At 63.9% G+C, this 11,396-nt stretch overlaps 1 protein-coding gene across 1 annotated transcript in view; it reads left to right on the top strand.

Annotated features, from left to right (window-relative positions):
- The window catches only part of ZFPM1 (zinc finger protein, FOG family member 1), a gene marked incomplete at both ends in the record, with an annotated part of 54,990 nt that overhangs the window by 24,938 nt on the left and 18,656 nt on the right, over positions 1–11,396 (top strand). The window contains 9 exons of the mRNA XM_080702861.1: positions 159–194; positions 1,753–1,799; positions 1,901–1,982; positions 3,827–3,928; positions 4,158–4,319; positions 4,614–4,725; positions 7,326–7,502; positions 8,189–8,234; positions 9,965–10,092. Of these exons, the coding sequence (XP_080558987.1) occupies positions 159–194; positions 1,753–1,799; positions 1,901–1,982; positions 3,827–3,928; positions 4,158–4,319; positions 4,614–4,725; positions 7,326–7,502; positions 8,189–8,234; positions 9,965–10,092 (892 nt within the window). The remainder of the gene's footprint in view (positions 1–158; positions 195–1,752; positions 1,800–1,900; positions 1,983–3,826; positions 3,929–4,157; positions 4,320–4,613; positions 4,726–7,325; positions 7,503–8,188; positions 8,235–9,964; positions 10,093–11,396) is intronic.

Here is an 11,396-nt window from a genome sequence, read left to right as displayed (position 1 = left end):
GGCAAAGGCCAACTCCTGGAATGGGCCAGGTAACCAGGCAGGGGCCCAGCGCAGCATGCCATGTTCCTCTGGACCTGCGGGAGCAGGACTGCACAGGGTGCCTGGGAGGCTGGAGACCCTCCAGTCAACGCGGCTGCCATGTGGCTTGTGGGCACCAGTGTACCGTGCTAGAGCTGGACCCCAGCCCCCATGCCGTAGGCGGGGGCCACTGAGGAGTCTTGGAAAGCAGGATCTGATCTGGCTGGGGATGAGAAACAGGTGGTGATGGAGGAACCCTGGCCCAGGGAGGGGCCAAGAGGGTGTGTCGAGGCCCAGGCCTCCCCAGCCTGGGTCAGGATTCTAAGCTGCACATTACCCAGGCAGGGCAGGAAAGGACCCTGGGCGGGCCGGCCACAGCCTCCCATGCCAGGGATCGATCGGCCCAGGCCGGGGCCACGGGAAGCCGCGGAGGTCAGTTTGTACCTGCCTTGTTACCCTGCTCTGGGACTTACCGCTGGGGCTCTGACATCAGAGGTCACACGTGTCCCCATGGCCAGCCCTCTGGGAGGCTTTCCATCCACCAGGGGCATGGGGAGGGAGGCTGGGTGGGCAGCTCTCGCCCCCAACTAACTGTAACGTGGTAGATTCCCGGGTGTTGACAGAGCTGCTGGGCAGGGGAGCGCGGGGCGGGGAGGATGGAGGAGAGCACGTGGGCCAGCTACACGTGTTCACACAGCCAGCACTTGCTGAGCACCTGCTGTGTATGCGGCACACAGCCCCTGTGGAGCGAGGCAGATACAGCCAAGCAAGGTTCGCGTCTGAGGAGGGACACACGTGGGAGCAGACGGTGCAAGGCCAGGCTGCCTTACTGGGGGGCCAGGGTCGAGGGGACCCCTGGGGCCAAGGTGGAAAGCTCAGGGATGGTCCCCTAAAGGACCCTGTGGACTTTGCAGTAGGGTCTCAGAGCATCAGGAGAAGTGTGATGGTCGATTGGTGATGCCTGCCATGGGTGCAGCGATCGGCATGCCTGCGGTCCCACGTGGTCAGCTCAGCCTGTTTTTTTTTTTTTTTTTGGTGGTACTGGGGTTCCTGGAAGCCCTTCTATCTCCGGGCTACACTCCCAGACCTATTTTTACATTTTTATTTGGAAACAGGGTCTCCTAAGCCAGCGCGCGCAGCTAGCTTCGAACCTGCGCGATCCTCCTGTCTCTGCCTCACAAGCGCGGGGATTACAAGCGTGCGCCACCACGCCCGGCTCAGCTCAGCCTGTTTCTACGTGGACCTCCAGGGTCTGGGCTGGCTTGGTAGCCACAGCCAAGATGGTGGCCCCATACACAGCCCCTCCCACCCGGGTGGGAACTGTGCGCTGCCTGGGAGTGGAGTGTCAGCAAGGAAGCTCTGGGGACCTCCGGCTAGTGGTCCCTGAGACTGCTCTCTCCCAGCCAGCAGGGTGGATGCTGCAGTGCCCAGCGCAAGGCCAGGCTGGGGCCTGGGGACCTTGCAGAAACCACCCAGGGCCTTCTCTAGCCCCGGCCAGGGCCCCATAGCATTCGGGGTGCCGGTCAGGCTGTCGTCCTCAGAGCCCCGCCATGCACATTCTGGGTCTCGAGGGCGTGTCCATACCCAGGACATGTGTGGGCCAGGTGAGGCCTGCTTCTACCCAGCCCCACCTGGCTCAGCTTCCCCAGTTTCAGAGGGGTGACGAGGAGCCCCATGGGTGCCAGGGCATTCAGGGAGCCCTGCGGCCCCACCCCCATGTCCACACCTTCCCAGGACATTGATTGGGGGGCTCTGTACCCCTGTGACCCCGATGGGACGAGGTAGGTGAGGCAGCCCTGCAAGGTCAGCATGGCAGTTGCCCTTCAGTGAGGGTGACCCTCGCCCAGGCCCAGGGAGGGACATGGGCAGCTCCCACTGGCAGCTTCATCGGGCTCCAGAGCCTGGCTGCCGTGTGGGCATTGTCGTCACCTCCGTTTTCAGACAAAGGCAGGTCCCTGGGGCTGGTATCGTGACCCGGATGAGGTCAGCCCGGGCAGCTGCAGTCCGTGGTTTGGGGCTGGGGTACGCCCCCAGGGTTTCCTGTGCTATTTGCATCCTTGAGGGCTGGGAGGCGCCCTATCAGCTCCCACAGATACGAATTTCTGTGCAGTGGGCAGTGATGAGCTGATATGGTCCCTGCCAACCGCCACAGTGGCCACCGCCTATCAGGCCCCGCACAGGCTGTGCTATCGCCTGTGGGGAAGCGGGAGGCTCAGGGCTCTTATCTCTGGGGGGCCGTCTGAGGGCAACAGGGCATCGGACTTCAGCAGGTCTTGCAGGGTCAGGGCCCAAGGGCAGTGACCAGCCGCCTCCGCCCTGCCAGTCCTGGACGCCCTCCCCGGCTGCGTTCTGGCCCCTCTGCTGCTCATGCTGAGCCCGATCTCTCCCTGTCTCTCAGCATCACCATCTTGGTCTCCCATCTGCAGTGCCTCCCCGCTCCACCCCTCCCTGGAGTGGGATGAGTGTGGGTCCTTGCACGGGGCGCCATCTGCCCTCCCTCTCTAGGGCGGCAAGGAGAGCCTGCCTCAGACCCCATGCACTTCATACTGTTCGGCTTTAGGGAAGGGACCAGACCCCAGCCTCAGTTTCCCCTCTGTCCTGCGTGAGGGTGGGACCCAGTCACATCACAGAGCCCAAGTCCAGGGCCTGGCTCTCAGGAGGTGCCTGGCCCATGCTGGCTGCCGCCTGCTGATGGGCCCCAGCTCATCACAGGGGTCAGATTCAACGGGGCTGGTGCAGAGGCCTGGCCCTTTCTGCAGCCTCACAGCTGGTGGGTGAGGCCGCCCTGCCTCCTGGTCTCCAGGCCTAGAGACATGGCCACAAAGCCCCCAGGAAGACCCCTGTGCCCAGGTCACCTCCCGGAACCCCCAGGTATGCCGTGGCTCATGCATGCTGGAGCGCTGCTCCTGGACCCCAGCAGTTTCTAACTTACTACCCCGTCTCCTCCTGTCCCTGGACCCCAGAACTCCAGAAAGGCAGGGTGTTGCTTGGTGGGTTTGTTTTCGGTTCTTTTTTTTTTTTTTTTTTGGTGGTACTGGGGTTCCTGGAAACCCATTTACCACCAGGCTACACTCACAGACCTATTTTATATTTTTTTATTTGGAAACAGGGTTTCTTAAGCCAGCACGCTGGCTTCAAACCTGAGCGATCCTCCTGTCTCTGCCTCCCAAGAGCGGGGATTGCAAGCGTGCGCCACCACGCCCTGCTTGTTTTCGTTTTTAAGAGTCCTGTGCCATGTTGGCTGTCGATCTGAGTGGCCATGGAAGGCTGCCGGCCTCTCCCGGACTCAGTTTCTTTGTAAGTGGCTCCAAGAGCTGTCAGGAGCCTCAGTCCCAGCCTGCCTGGGACAGCCTGGCTTCTTCTGGCATGGGGAGGGGCGTGGGCACCCCCATCGGGCTGAGAGCCCACTGTGTTCATGGCTCAGGCCTGAGCAGCTAGCCGCTGGGGCATGGAGGACCGGCCTGTGCCATCCTGACAGCGGGCACCACCTCAGCTTCCTGGCAGTGAGGCTACAGTGGCAACAGGACAGCAGGCCCCGCAGGGGGCACGAGGGCTAGAGGGGAGCCCTGAGGTCGTGGGCAGAGCCCACGAGGGGCGCTTGTTGGCAAGTGCCTGTGATGGGTCTGAACCCAGCTCGCCCACCCTTGGGGCCTAGACAAGCCAGCCCTGTGTGGCGTGGGGCAGAGAGAGAGGAGGCCCCAGGCTTCCCAGGACGGGAGGGGGCTGTGGGCATGGAGGAGGGGCCTGAGGCCCATGCAGGTGGAGGGCAGTGGGCAGGCTGTGGGACCTGGACCCAAGCCTGTGGCAGGTGGGTGGGAGCCGGGAGACCAGAGCAGAGGGGCTGTGTTCAGGCATCTGCTGCAGCCCCTGTGGCTGGTGTGCAGAGGGCTCCGGGGACGGCCAGGCCTGGGTGAGCCACAGCCCCCTCAGCTGAGAAAGGTGCTCCCTGGGTTGTGGGGCTGCCCTAGGCGTCCGTGGGGACCCGTGAGTCCCCGCCCTTTCTATTCTGAGGAAAAAGATGCAAGAAGGGAGTCATTATCTTCTAAATGACCTTGTTGCATGGAGGGCTGGCTGTTTAAAATTCCAATATGCAAATGGCTGGGAGCCCAACCTAAGATCCTCTGGGCTTCTCTGGGCAGCAGCCAGAGTCTGGGTCGGTCCTGCTCACAAGGAAGGAGGTGGAGAATGCCACCCGGCTCGGGGGCCTGGGCCTGTCACCCACCTCGTACACCATCCCGCCCCCACCCCCTCCGTGTGGTCCTGTGTCCACAGGCAGTGGTTGTGGCCTGCCTAGCCAGAAGGTGGGCTAACGGTGCAGGAAGGGCCAGAGCATGCTGGGGGCTGGCCCTGAGGGACAGGGCCTGCTTCATCCTCACAGCCAGGCCTCGAGAACCCATCTGTGTCCACCCCCACGCTCCCCTCCTCCATCCTGCCAGGGCCAGCCTCGGGGAGGGGAAATTGGCCACCCACTGCCTTCACGGTTGCGCAGAGCCGGGTCTACTGGGAATCAGAGCTAACAGGACCACCCTCTCGCTGGCGTGGAGCTGGTGCCCGTCTGCGGCGGGCCTCCCTGCAGCTTCCCGTCTGTCTGAGAGGCGGGCACGGATGCCAGGGTGCGGAGGGTGGCCTGCAGCCTCAGCAGAGCAGAACTGTGCACCGGATGCACCTTCAGCTGGGACGAGGAGTCCACGGGTCCCCACCAGCTCTGTGGGTGGAGAGGCAAATGGGCCTCCGGGCTCCGGGCCTGGGAGGGAAGGCTGTGGGGGCACATGTTTAGTCGTGGTGGTGGGTCACTGAGCCCTGCAATGGTCCCCCACCTGTGAGAGTCTCAGGGCCCGGAGCTCTTCCCTGGTGACCACAGCTCACAGAACAAACTGGTGGGCAGACCTTGAAGGTGGGCAGCGCCAGCTGGGCAGGGGTCTGAGGACACGCAGGAAGGCTGGATGGGGCCAGAGCACAGCAGAGTGGCACATGCTCCTGGGCGTGCAGAGTGCCAAACCCAGGAGCCCACTGTGGCCATGCCTGACCCAGGGCCACGGCGCAGCCTTCCCCACAAGGACAGAGTTCTCAGTTCTGGAATTCTCTAGCAATGACCCAGGAGGGCTGCATGGGCACCCTGTGATGCATCTGGGTCCCTGGCGACCTGGCCTTCCTGAAGGAGTTTCCGTGAGAAGGCCCAGCCTCGAGGAGGAATGGGCCGGAGGGAGTGGGCACGTGCACGTGGGGGAGGCGGTGGCCTCCCTGGGCAGACGTGCCATGTCCTGAGGTCACAGGGTGCGAGTGAGCCTTGAAAGAGGCTGCACTGGAGCTGAGACAGCACTCAGCTCCAGCCTGGCAGCAGATGTGCATTGCATGCCCACATTTGCCTCTTCCTAGGTAGGTGGCGGCTGAGTCCCACCCTGCCTACACCTCTGACTCCCGGGGCGCAGTGGGGCCTGTAGTGGGGGCCCTGGCAATCACTGGAGCTGAGGCACGAGTGCCCAGCTGCCCGAGGCTGGCCAAGTCTTGGGGGACAGAGAGGGGCACGTTCCCACAATCCTCCACCCTGACACCTGGAACTGGCCTGGTGCACTGTGACGGACAGGAGCCACTGGCCCCGCCACCAGCCCCGCTGAGGGAGGCCAGGCCTGAGTCAGGCCAGGTATGGGGAAGAGCAGTTAGAGGAGCCTCCTCCCTTTCTCTAAGCCGCCTGAGCGGGATGAGGTGTTTTGCACAGAGCACGGATGCAAAGGGCCTGGGGTTCCAGCTGCGAGCATGGTTGGGGCTTTGGGGGCCCAGGTGGGGATGGAGAATCGGGGCAGGCGTCAGCTCAGTACCTTGGACTATGAAGGACCTCCTTTTTTTTTTTTTTTTTTTTTTTTTTTTTGCAGTACTGGTTGGAACCCAGGGACATTCTACCTCTGAGCAGCACCCCCAGCCCTATTTTTTTATTCTTTATTTGGAAACAAGGTCTCACTGAGTTGCAGAGGGCCTCACTAAGTAGCTGAGGCTGTTCGCAAACTGCAATCCTCCTGTCTCAGCCTCCCGAATGCTGGGATTACAAGGGTGCACTACCACGCCCGTTTACTTGTTTCCTGCGGTGCTGGGGACGGAGCCCGGAGCCTTGAGCGTGCTAGGCAGTGGCCCTGGTCCAGAGCCTGCCGCTGTGGCTGCTCAGTGCAGAGACTGAAGGGCTTCGGGGTGTTTGCTTGGCTTCTGTGGAGAGTGGGCCAGGCAGGGACCCCGGGGGCGCGGCGGAAGCTCCCGTGACTCTGCCGGGGCCAGCCCCTCACCCTCCGGGGTCCCAGCAAGGGCATCCAGCTAGTTATCTGCACTGGGCCCATCTGGCTAATCTCGCAGGCCTGGAGTTTGTGTGTGGACCTCAAGGCTTGTAATCGGCAGCGGGCGGCTGAGGCAGGACAGCCTGTCCTGATGGACAGCCCAGGAGATGGGCTGATATGGCCGGCTCCCTCCCCTCCCCGCAGCCTGCGTGTGTGGGTGGGAAATCATTCCAGCTATGTCTCTTATCGCAGCCCTGGCGTGGCTGGCCATAGGCCCATTTGTCTTAGATTAGCAGGCGGGGGAGGGGTGCTGGGGGAGGACAGGGGTCGGCTTGGGGTCAGCTCCAGAGGCCAGGCCCAGCTGCTGGACCAGGAGCAGCCTCTTCTGGGTGTCCCTGAAGGGTCCCCAGGCCCTGCCCCTTGTGAGGCATCCCGGAGGGCGTTGTCCCCTGAGAATCACCAGGGGCCTTGTGTGCACCCTGACTACCCTCTTTACCAGTGAGTAGACTGAGGACCGAGGCTCTGGGGCCCTGAGCCCCCACAGCCAGGTACCCCTTCCCCTTCCCACAAGTTTCCTGGGCCAGTGCTGGGGGTGATGAGTGGGCAGGAGGTCCCTGGGGCCTAGGTCCCCAGCCCAGGGGTGGATGAGGGAGGGAGGGCCGGGGAGTCCGCGGGCCACAGCAGCACAGCTCCACATATTGGAGACCGGGGCCCACAGGACCTCCAGCACAGGCAGGGCTCAGACAGCAGGGACCTGAGCTAGTGGGGCCAGCCAGGTGACAGGGCGGACACCAGCCCAGGCCCTCAGGCCAGAGTGCGGCCAGGCGAGGGAGCAGAGCGAGGGGACCCATCCTGGCACGTGGTTGTCTTGAGGACGCAGTCTGGAGATCACAGGCTTTGGCCACTGTAGGCCACAGTGGCCAGCTAGCAGATGGGCACCCCAGGCCTACACCAGAGGTGCTGGCCACCTGTACCTGCACTGGGTCCAGCTGCAGGGAAGCCTCCTCCTCAGCCTGGCTCTGACCTTGACCTCCGCCTTTCACCAAGGCACCAGGCCCAAGAGTCCAGAAACTGCAGGGAGGGAGAAAACTCACCGGCCAGACTCCGACTCCGTGCCATTCCTCTGGGGCCCTCCCGGGAGCCCACCCACCCCATCCATCTGCTCACTTGCCCCTTCAGACCTTCTCAGGCTGAGCACCTCCTACCTGGGCGCCCGCCCCTGTGGTAGGTACCAGGGCAGCAAGAGCCAAGCCACCAGGCGCTGCCGTCCCAGAGCCGCAGCCAGAAAGAGGACCATCCCGGGGTACAGAAACATTCACTGCTCCCCGAGGGGCCAGGAGCTAGGCAGCGGGCAGCCGCAAGGGCCTGAACTCTTAAGATTTGTGCAGGGCTTGATGGGACCCAGACTGGAGCCGCACGGCCAGCTCGGGTGCAGTGGAGACCAAGGGGCAGGTGGGGTGCAGGGGGAATGGAGCGGGCAGGTTCACCCTTGCCCGGAGGCTGCACTCGGGTAATGGCTGGAAGGTCCCAAGGGCAGACACAGGAGGCCAGCAGCAGCGGTGAACTCACCAGCCAGGCCCCAGGGCTGTGTGTGCCCATTAGCAGATGCAGTGGAGGAGGCAGGTGGGTGGACAGCACCCAGGGGAACCAGGGGACTCTGGGCCCGGGGCCTGCCTCCTAGGAGCCCTGTCCAGCCCCTCAGCATCCTCAGTGGGTACTTTCAGACCAGTCAGTGGACAGCAGGACACCCACAGGCAGCGTACCCGGAGCGGAGTGGGTCCAGGCCTGGACACAGGCTGCTCACAGCCCGCCAACCTCACCCAGCTTCCGGGAGCCGCTATCTGTGGCCAGGACAGCCTATCTTGGCCACAGGCGCTAATCAAGCTGCTTCCTCTCCACCCTCCCACCAGGCTTCCTGCCCGGCCAGCTGCCCCCATGGCCACCCCAGACAGTAGGGTGGGTCCCAGCCCCGCCTGGGAGTCTTGGCCCCTCCTTCCAGAAGTTCCCCTCGCATTCCTCCTGGGCCTGGCAGTGTGGCCTGGGGTTTCCCCGGGCCCTCTGAACCTCAGCCTCCCTCGTAAGGTGGCCTCACCTGCTGCTGCTGCCCCTCGTCCCGCTGCAGACCCGGGTCTGCTCCCCGTCCTGGGCTCAGTCTCCTCATCTGTGCCTTGGGGACAGAACAGCCCCAGCCAGCCATGGCAGGTGGGACGGCAGGAGGCGGTGTCCACATGGTCCTCTTAGGCCCCAGGTCACTGGGGTTCTGACTCTCCCTGCCAGTGGCACAGTCTTAGCTGGGACATATCAGGGCTCTGGAGGGAAACTGAGGCGCCACTGCTCAGCAGCAGTGACGGCCTCAGACACACACCATGGGGCCACCCTTCCACGGGGCGCGGCTTCCTGGTGGATGAGCCGCCCTGGCTGGCCGGCTGCTGCTCAGTGGGGTGGGATGGGGGCCAGGCTCGGGCCACGCGGCCACGGCGGCCACAGCGGCTCCTATTTATTTATTTATTACTTCTCTATCTCCGCGCATAACTTTTGATTTCCTCGCCGCGTTTTTCCATTACGGGGGCTGTGGACGTAGCCGATAAGATCGGTCCCCGGAGATGGGACAAAGGGGCCGCCGCCGGCTGGAGGCTGGTCATATCCTGCGCGAGGGCGAGCGGCCTGAGCTGAGGCATGATGCTATCGCCACCTTATTGTGTCTCATGGGGCCTGCCTGCCCGGCCCCACAGCCGCCCTGGGCCTGGGCCTGGGCCTGGGCCTGGGCTTGGCCTCGCCCCGTGGGGTGCATTGAGGACCGCGTCCTGCCTCTCAGCTCCGGTGAGCGCTCCCAGGTTGGGTCTCTGAATGCCGGACCCACTTGGCTTCCAGAAACGCATCCAGAAAGACCGGCTCAGTACAGGAGGCGGAGCGGTGGGGGGGGCAAGGATGGCCATCCCAGGATGGTGGAGAGCCGGGCTTCTTCCTGTATCCTAGGAGATTTCTAGGAGAAAGGACCAAAGTGATGTAAAGAAACGGATCTCATGAGACACCGCACCCCGCAGTGGAGGGCACAGCAGGCTGGACTCCATTGGAGTCCTGCTTGGGGTGTTTTCCTAGGGCAGAGCTCCACGCTCCTGGGATGAGGTCCTGGGGAGCAGGCCTCCACTCTGCTGGACAGCTGGGCAGGGGCTTGGTTTGGGGCTCTGTGTGGAGCCCCCGGGGCTCCTAGGCAGAGGCACAGCAGGAGAGACCTGGCCAGGGACAGGGACCAGCCTGCCCATCTGCCCACACCTTTTCATCTTCCTTCCCTGACTCCCCTATTGGGAGCCTGGGCTTGAACTCACAGTTTTGCACAAAGCCAGACGCCTCTTCCCACAGGAGACATTCTGACGGCTTCCCAAAGCATCCCACCTCCCGGCCCCACTCACACCCAGTCCAGTACCGGGCCCAGGGCCCAGCTAGGGCGACAGGGTCTGGGGAGCCCTGTAGCCCTCTGAAGGCCTCGGTCTCACTTGCAAAGGCCCCATGGTGGGGGAGCCGATGGGGCTGTGCAGGGACTGACTGCAGGCACTCGGAAGCTGCCCTCCCAGAGGGACCTCGCAGCCCCTAAGGGCCCAGAGCACCCAGGTGGTGGCCATGGCCTACATCCTCCTGGTGCCCACCTTGGTGCCCACAGCTGCTTGAGGGTGGCATGGACCTGCCAGGCTGGGAGCCATGGACCCCACCCTGGACATCCCTGGGCAGGGCAGTGGTGACAGCCACTACCACTGCCCTCGCTCACCCCGGGCCAGCTCCTGCCCACTCAGTGGCCCCAGAGGGCAAGTGAACAGAGGTCAGGCAGCCTTGGCTGGCACAGAGCACAGGGGGCCAGCAGGGCTGGGCAGGCTGAACTGGAACTGAACAGAAGGCCCTGGAAAAATGGGGCAGGGGCCAGCCCGTAGGAGCCAGAGAGGGTGGGAAACACCTCCTGTGCAAATAGCTTATCTCACATCCTACGCCCAGCCTGCCTGCCAGGCCACGCAGAGCCAGGAGGGCTGGGGACTCCCTTCAGGTCCGAGGATCCCCCTGTCCACGCCATAGGTGGGAAGGCCCTGGCCAGAGGCTTGGTCTTCACTCTAAAAAGCCCAGAGAAGCCCTAGGTCCCTGGCCAGAGGCTTGGCCTTCACTCTGAAAAGCCCAGAGAGGCCATAGGTCTCTCTCTGCACTGAGGCAGCTTGGAAGCTGGGGCTGCGAGGGCAGGGAGGCCCTTGCCTGGACCCCACATGGCCGCAGGTCCTCCCACCGGCCTGCCGCCTTCAGCTGGGCCTAGAGACTTTGAGGTGGTGTCCGGGAGCCTTCCTGGGCTCAGAATGGGGACAAGAGGCAGCCTCTGCCACTTGGAGCCAAGCACAGGCCCTCGGGGCCACCACCCATCCAGGCCCTGATGGGAGCCCTCTGTGGGACCGGCTGCTGGGCCCCACAGGCCGCAGGCTGGGGCCAGCCCCGCCCTGTGCAGTCCACTCTTCCCAGGTGGCATGGCTCTGCCATTATCCAGGGCAGGGTTCAGCCGATAAAGACTGGCTGTTGCTCTGTGTCAAAAAATCGATGCGCGCCAGCAACATCCCAGGGACCAGGGAGGGTCACGGGCACCAGCAGGCAGGTGGGGCCAGGCTGCAGCACCCAGGGGGCGGCCCCGCCCCCCCACCGTCAGCAACTGACCACAGTGGACTCTAGGCACAGGTGGGGCCCAGGGTGACCCAGAACCAGCCCTGGGCACTGGCCCACCCACACAGCTCAGCCACCCTGCTCCTCCATGGTTGACACCCGCCGCTGGGGTGACAGCTGGCCTAGGAGGAGGTTGGGCCCATGGGGCTCCGCCTCTGTACCTGTGGGGCAGGGCCTGTGCCCCAGCCCGCCCTCCTGCCCCCAGGCATGGCACTCGGCCAGGTGTCCAGGCACCGCCTGGCCTCCCGAGAGGCTGGGGGCTTGGTAGTCTACAGAGGAGACCCTTAACAAGCAGAGAACACCCGCTGCTCCCACCGGTTGAGCACTCTGCTCTGGGGACCACAGGACAGGAGGAGGGGTTGTCCACAAAGTGGCTCAGACAGATAAGAGCATGTGACCAGACTTTCTGGGGTCCCAGGCTCCGCCCACCCA

This window comes from Muscardinus avellanarius (genome assembly GCF_963383645.1).
Source record: "Muscardinus avellanarius genome assembly, chromosome: 10".
Classification (NCBI taxonomy): Eukaryota; Metazoa; Chordata; class Mammalia; order Rodentia; family Gliridae; genus Muscardinus; species Muscardinus avellanarius.
This window is presented reverse-complemented; position numbering and strand designations above follow the sequence as displayed.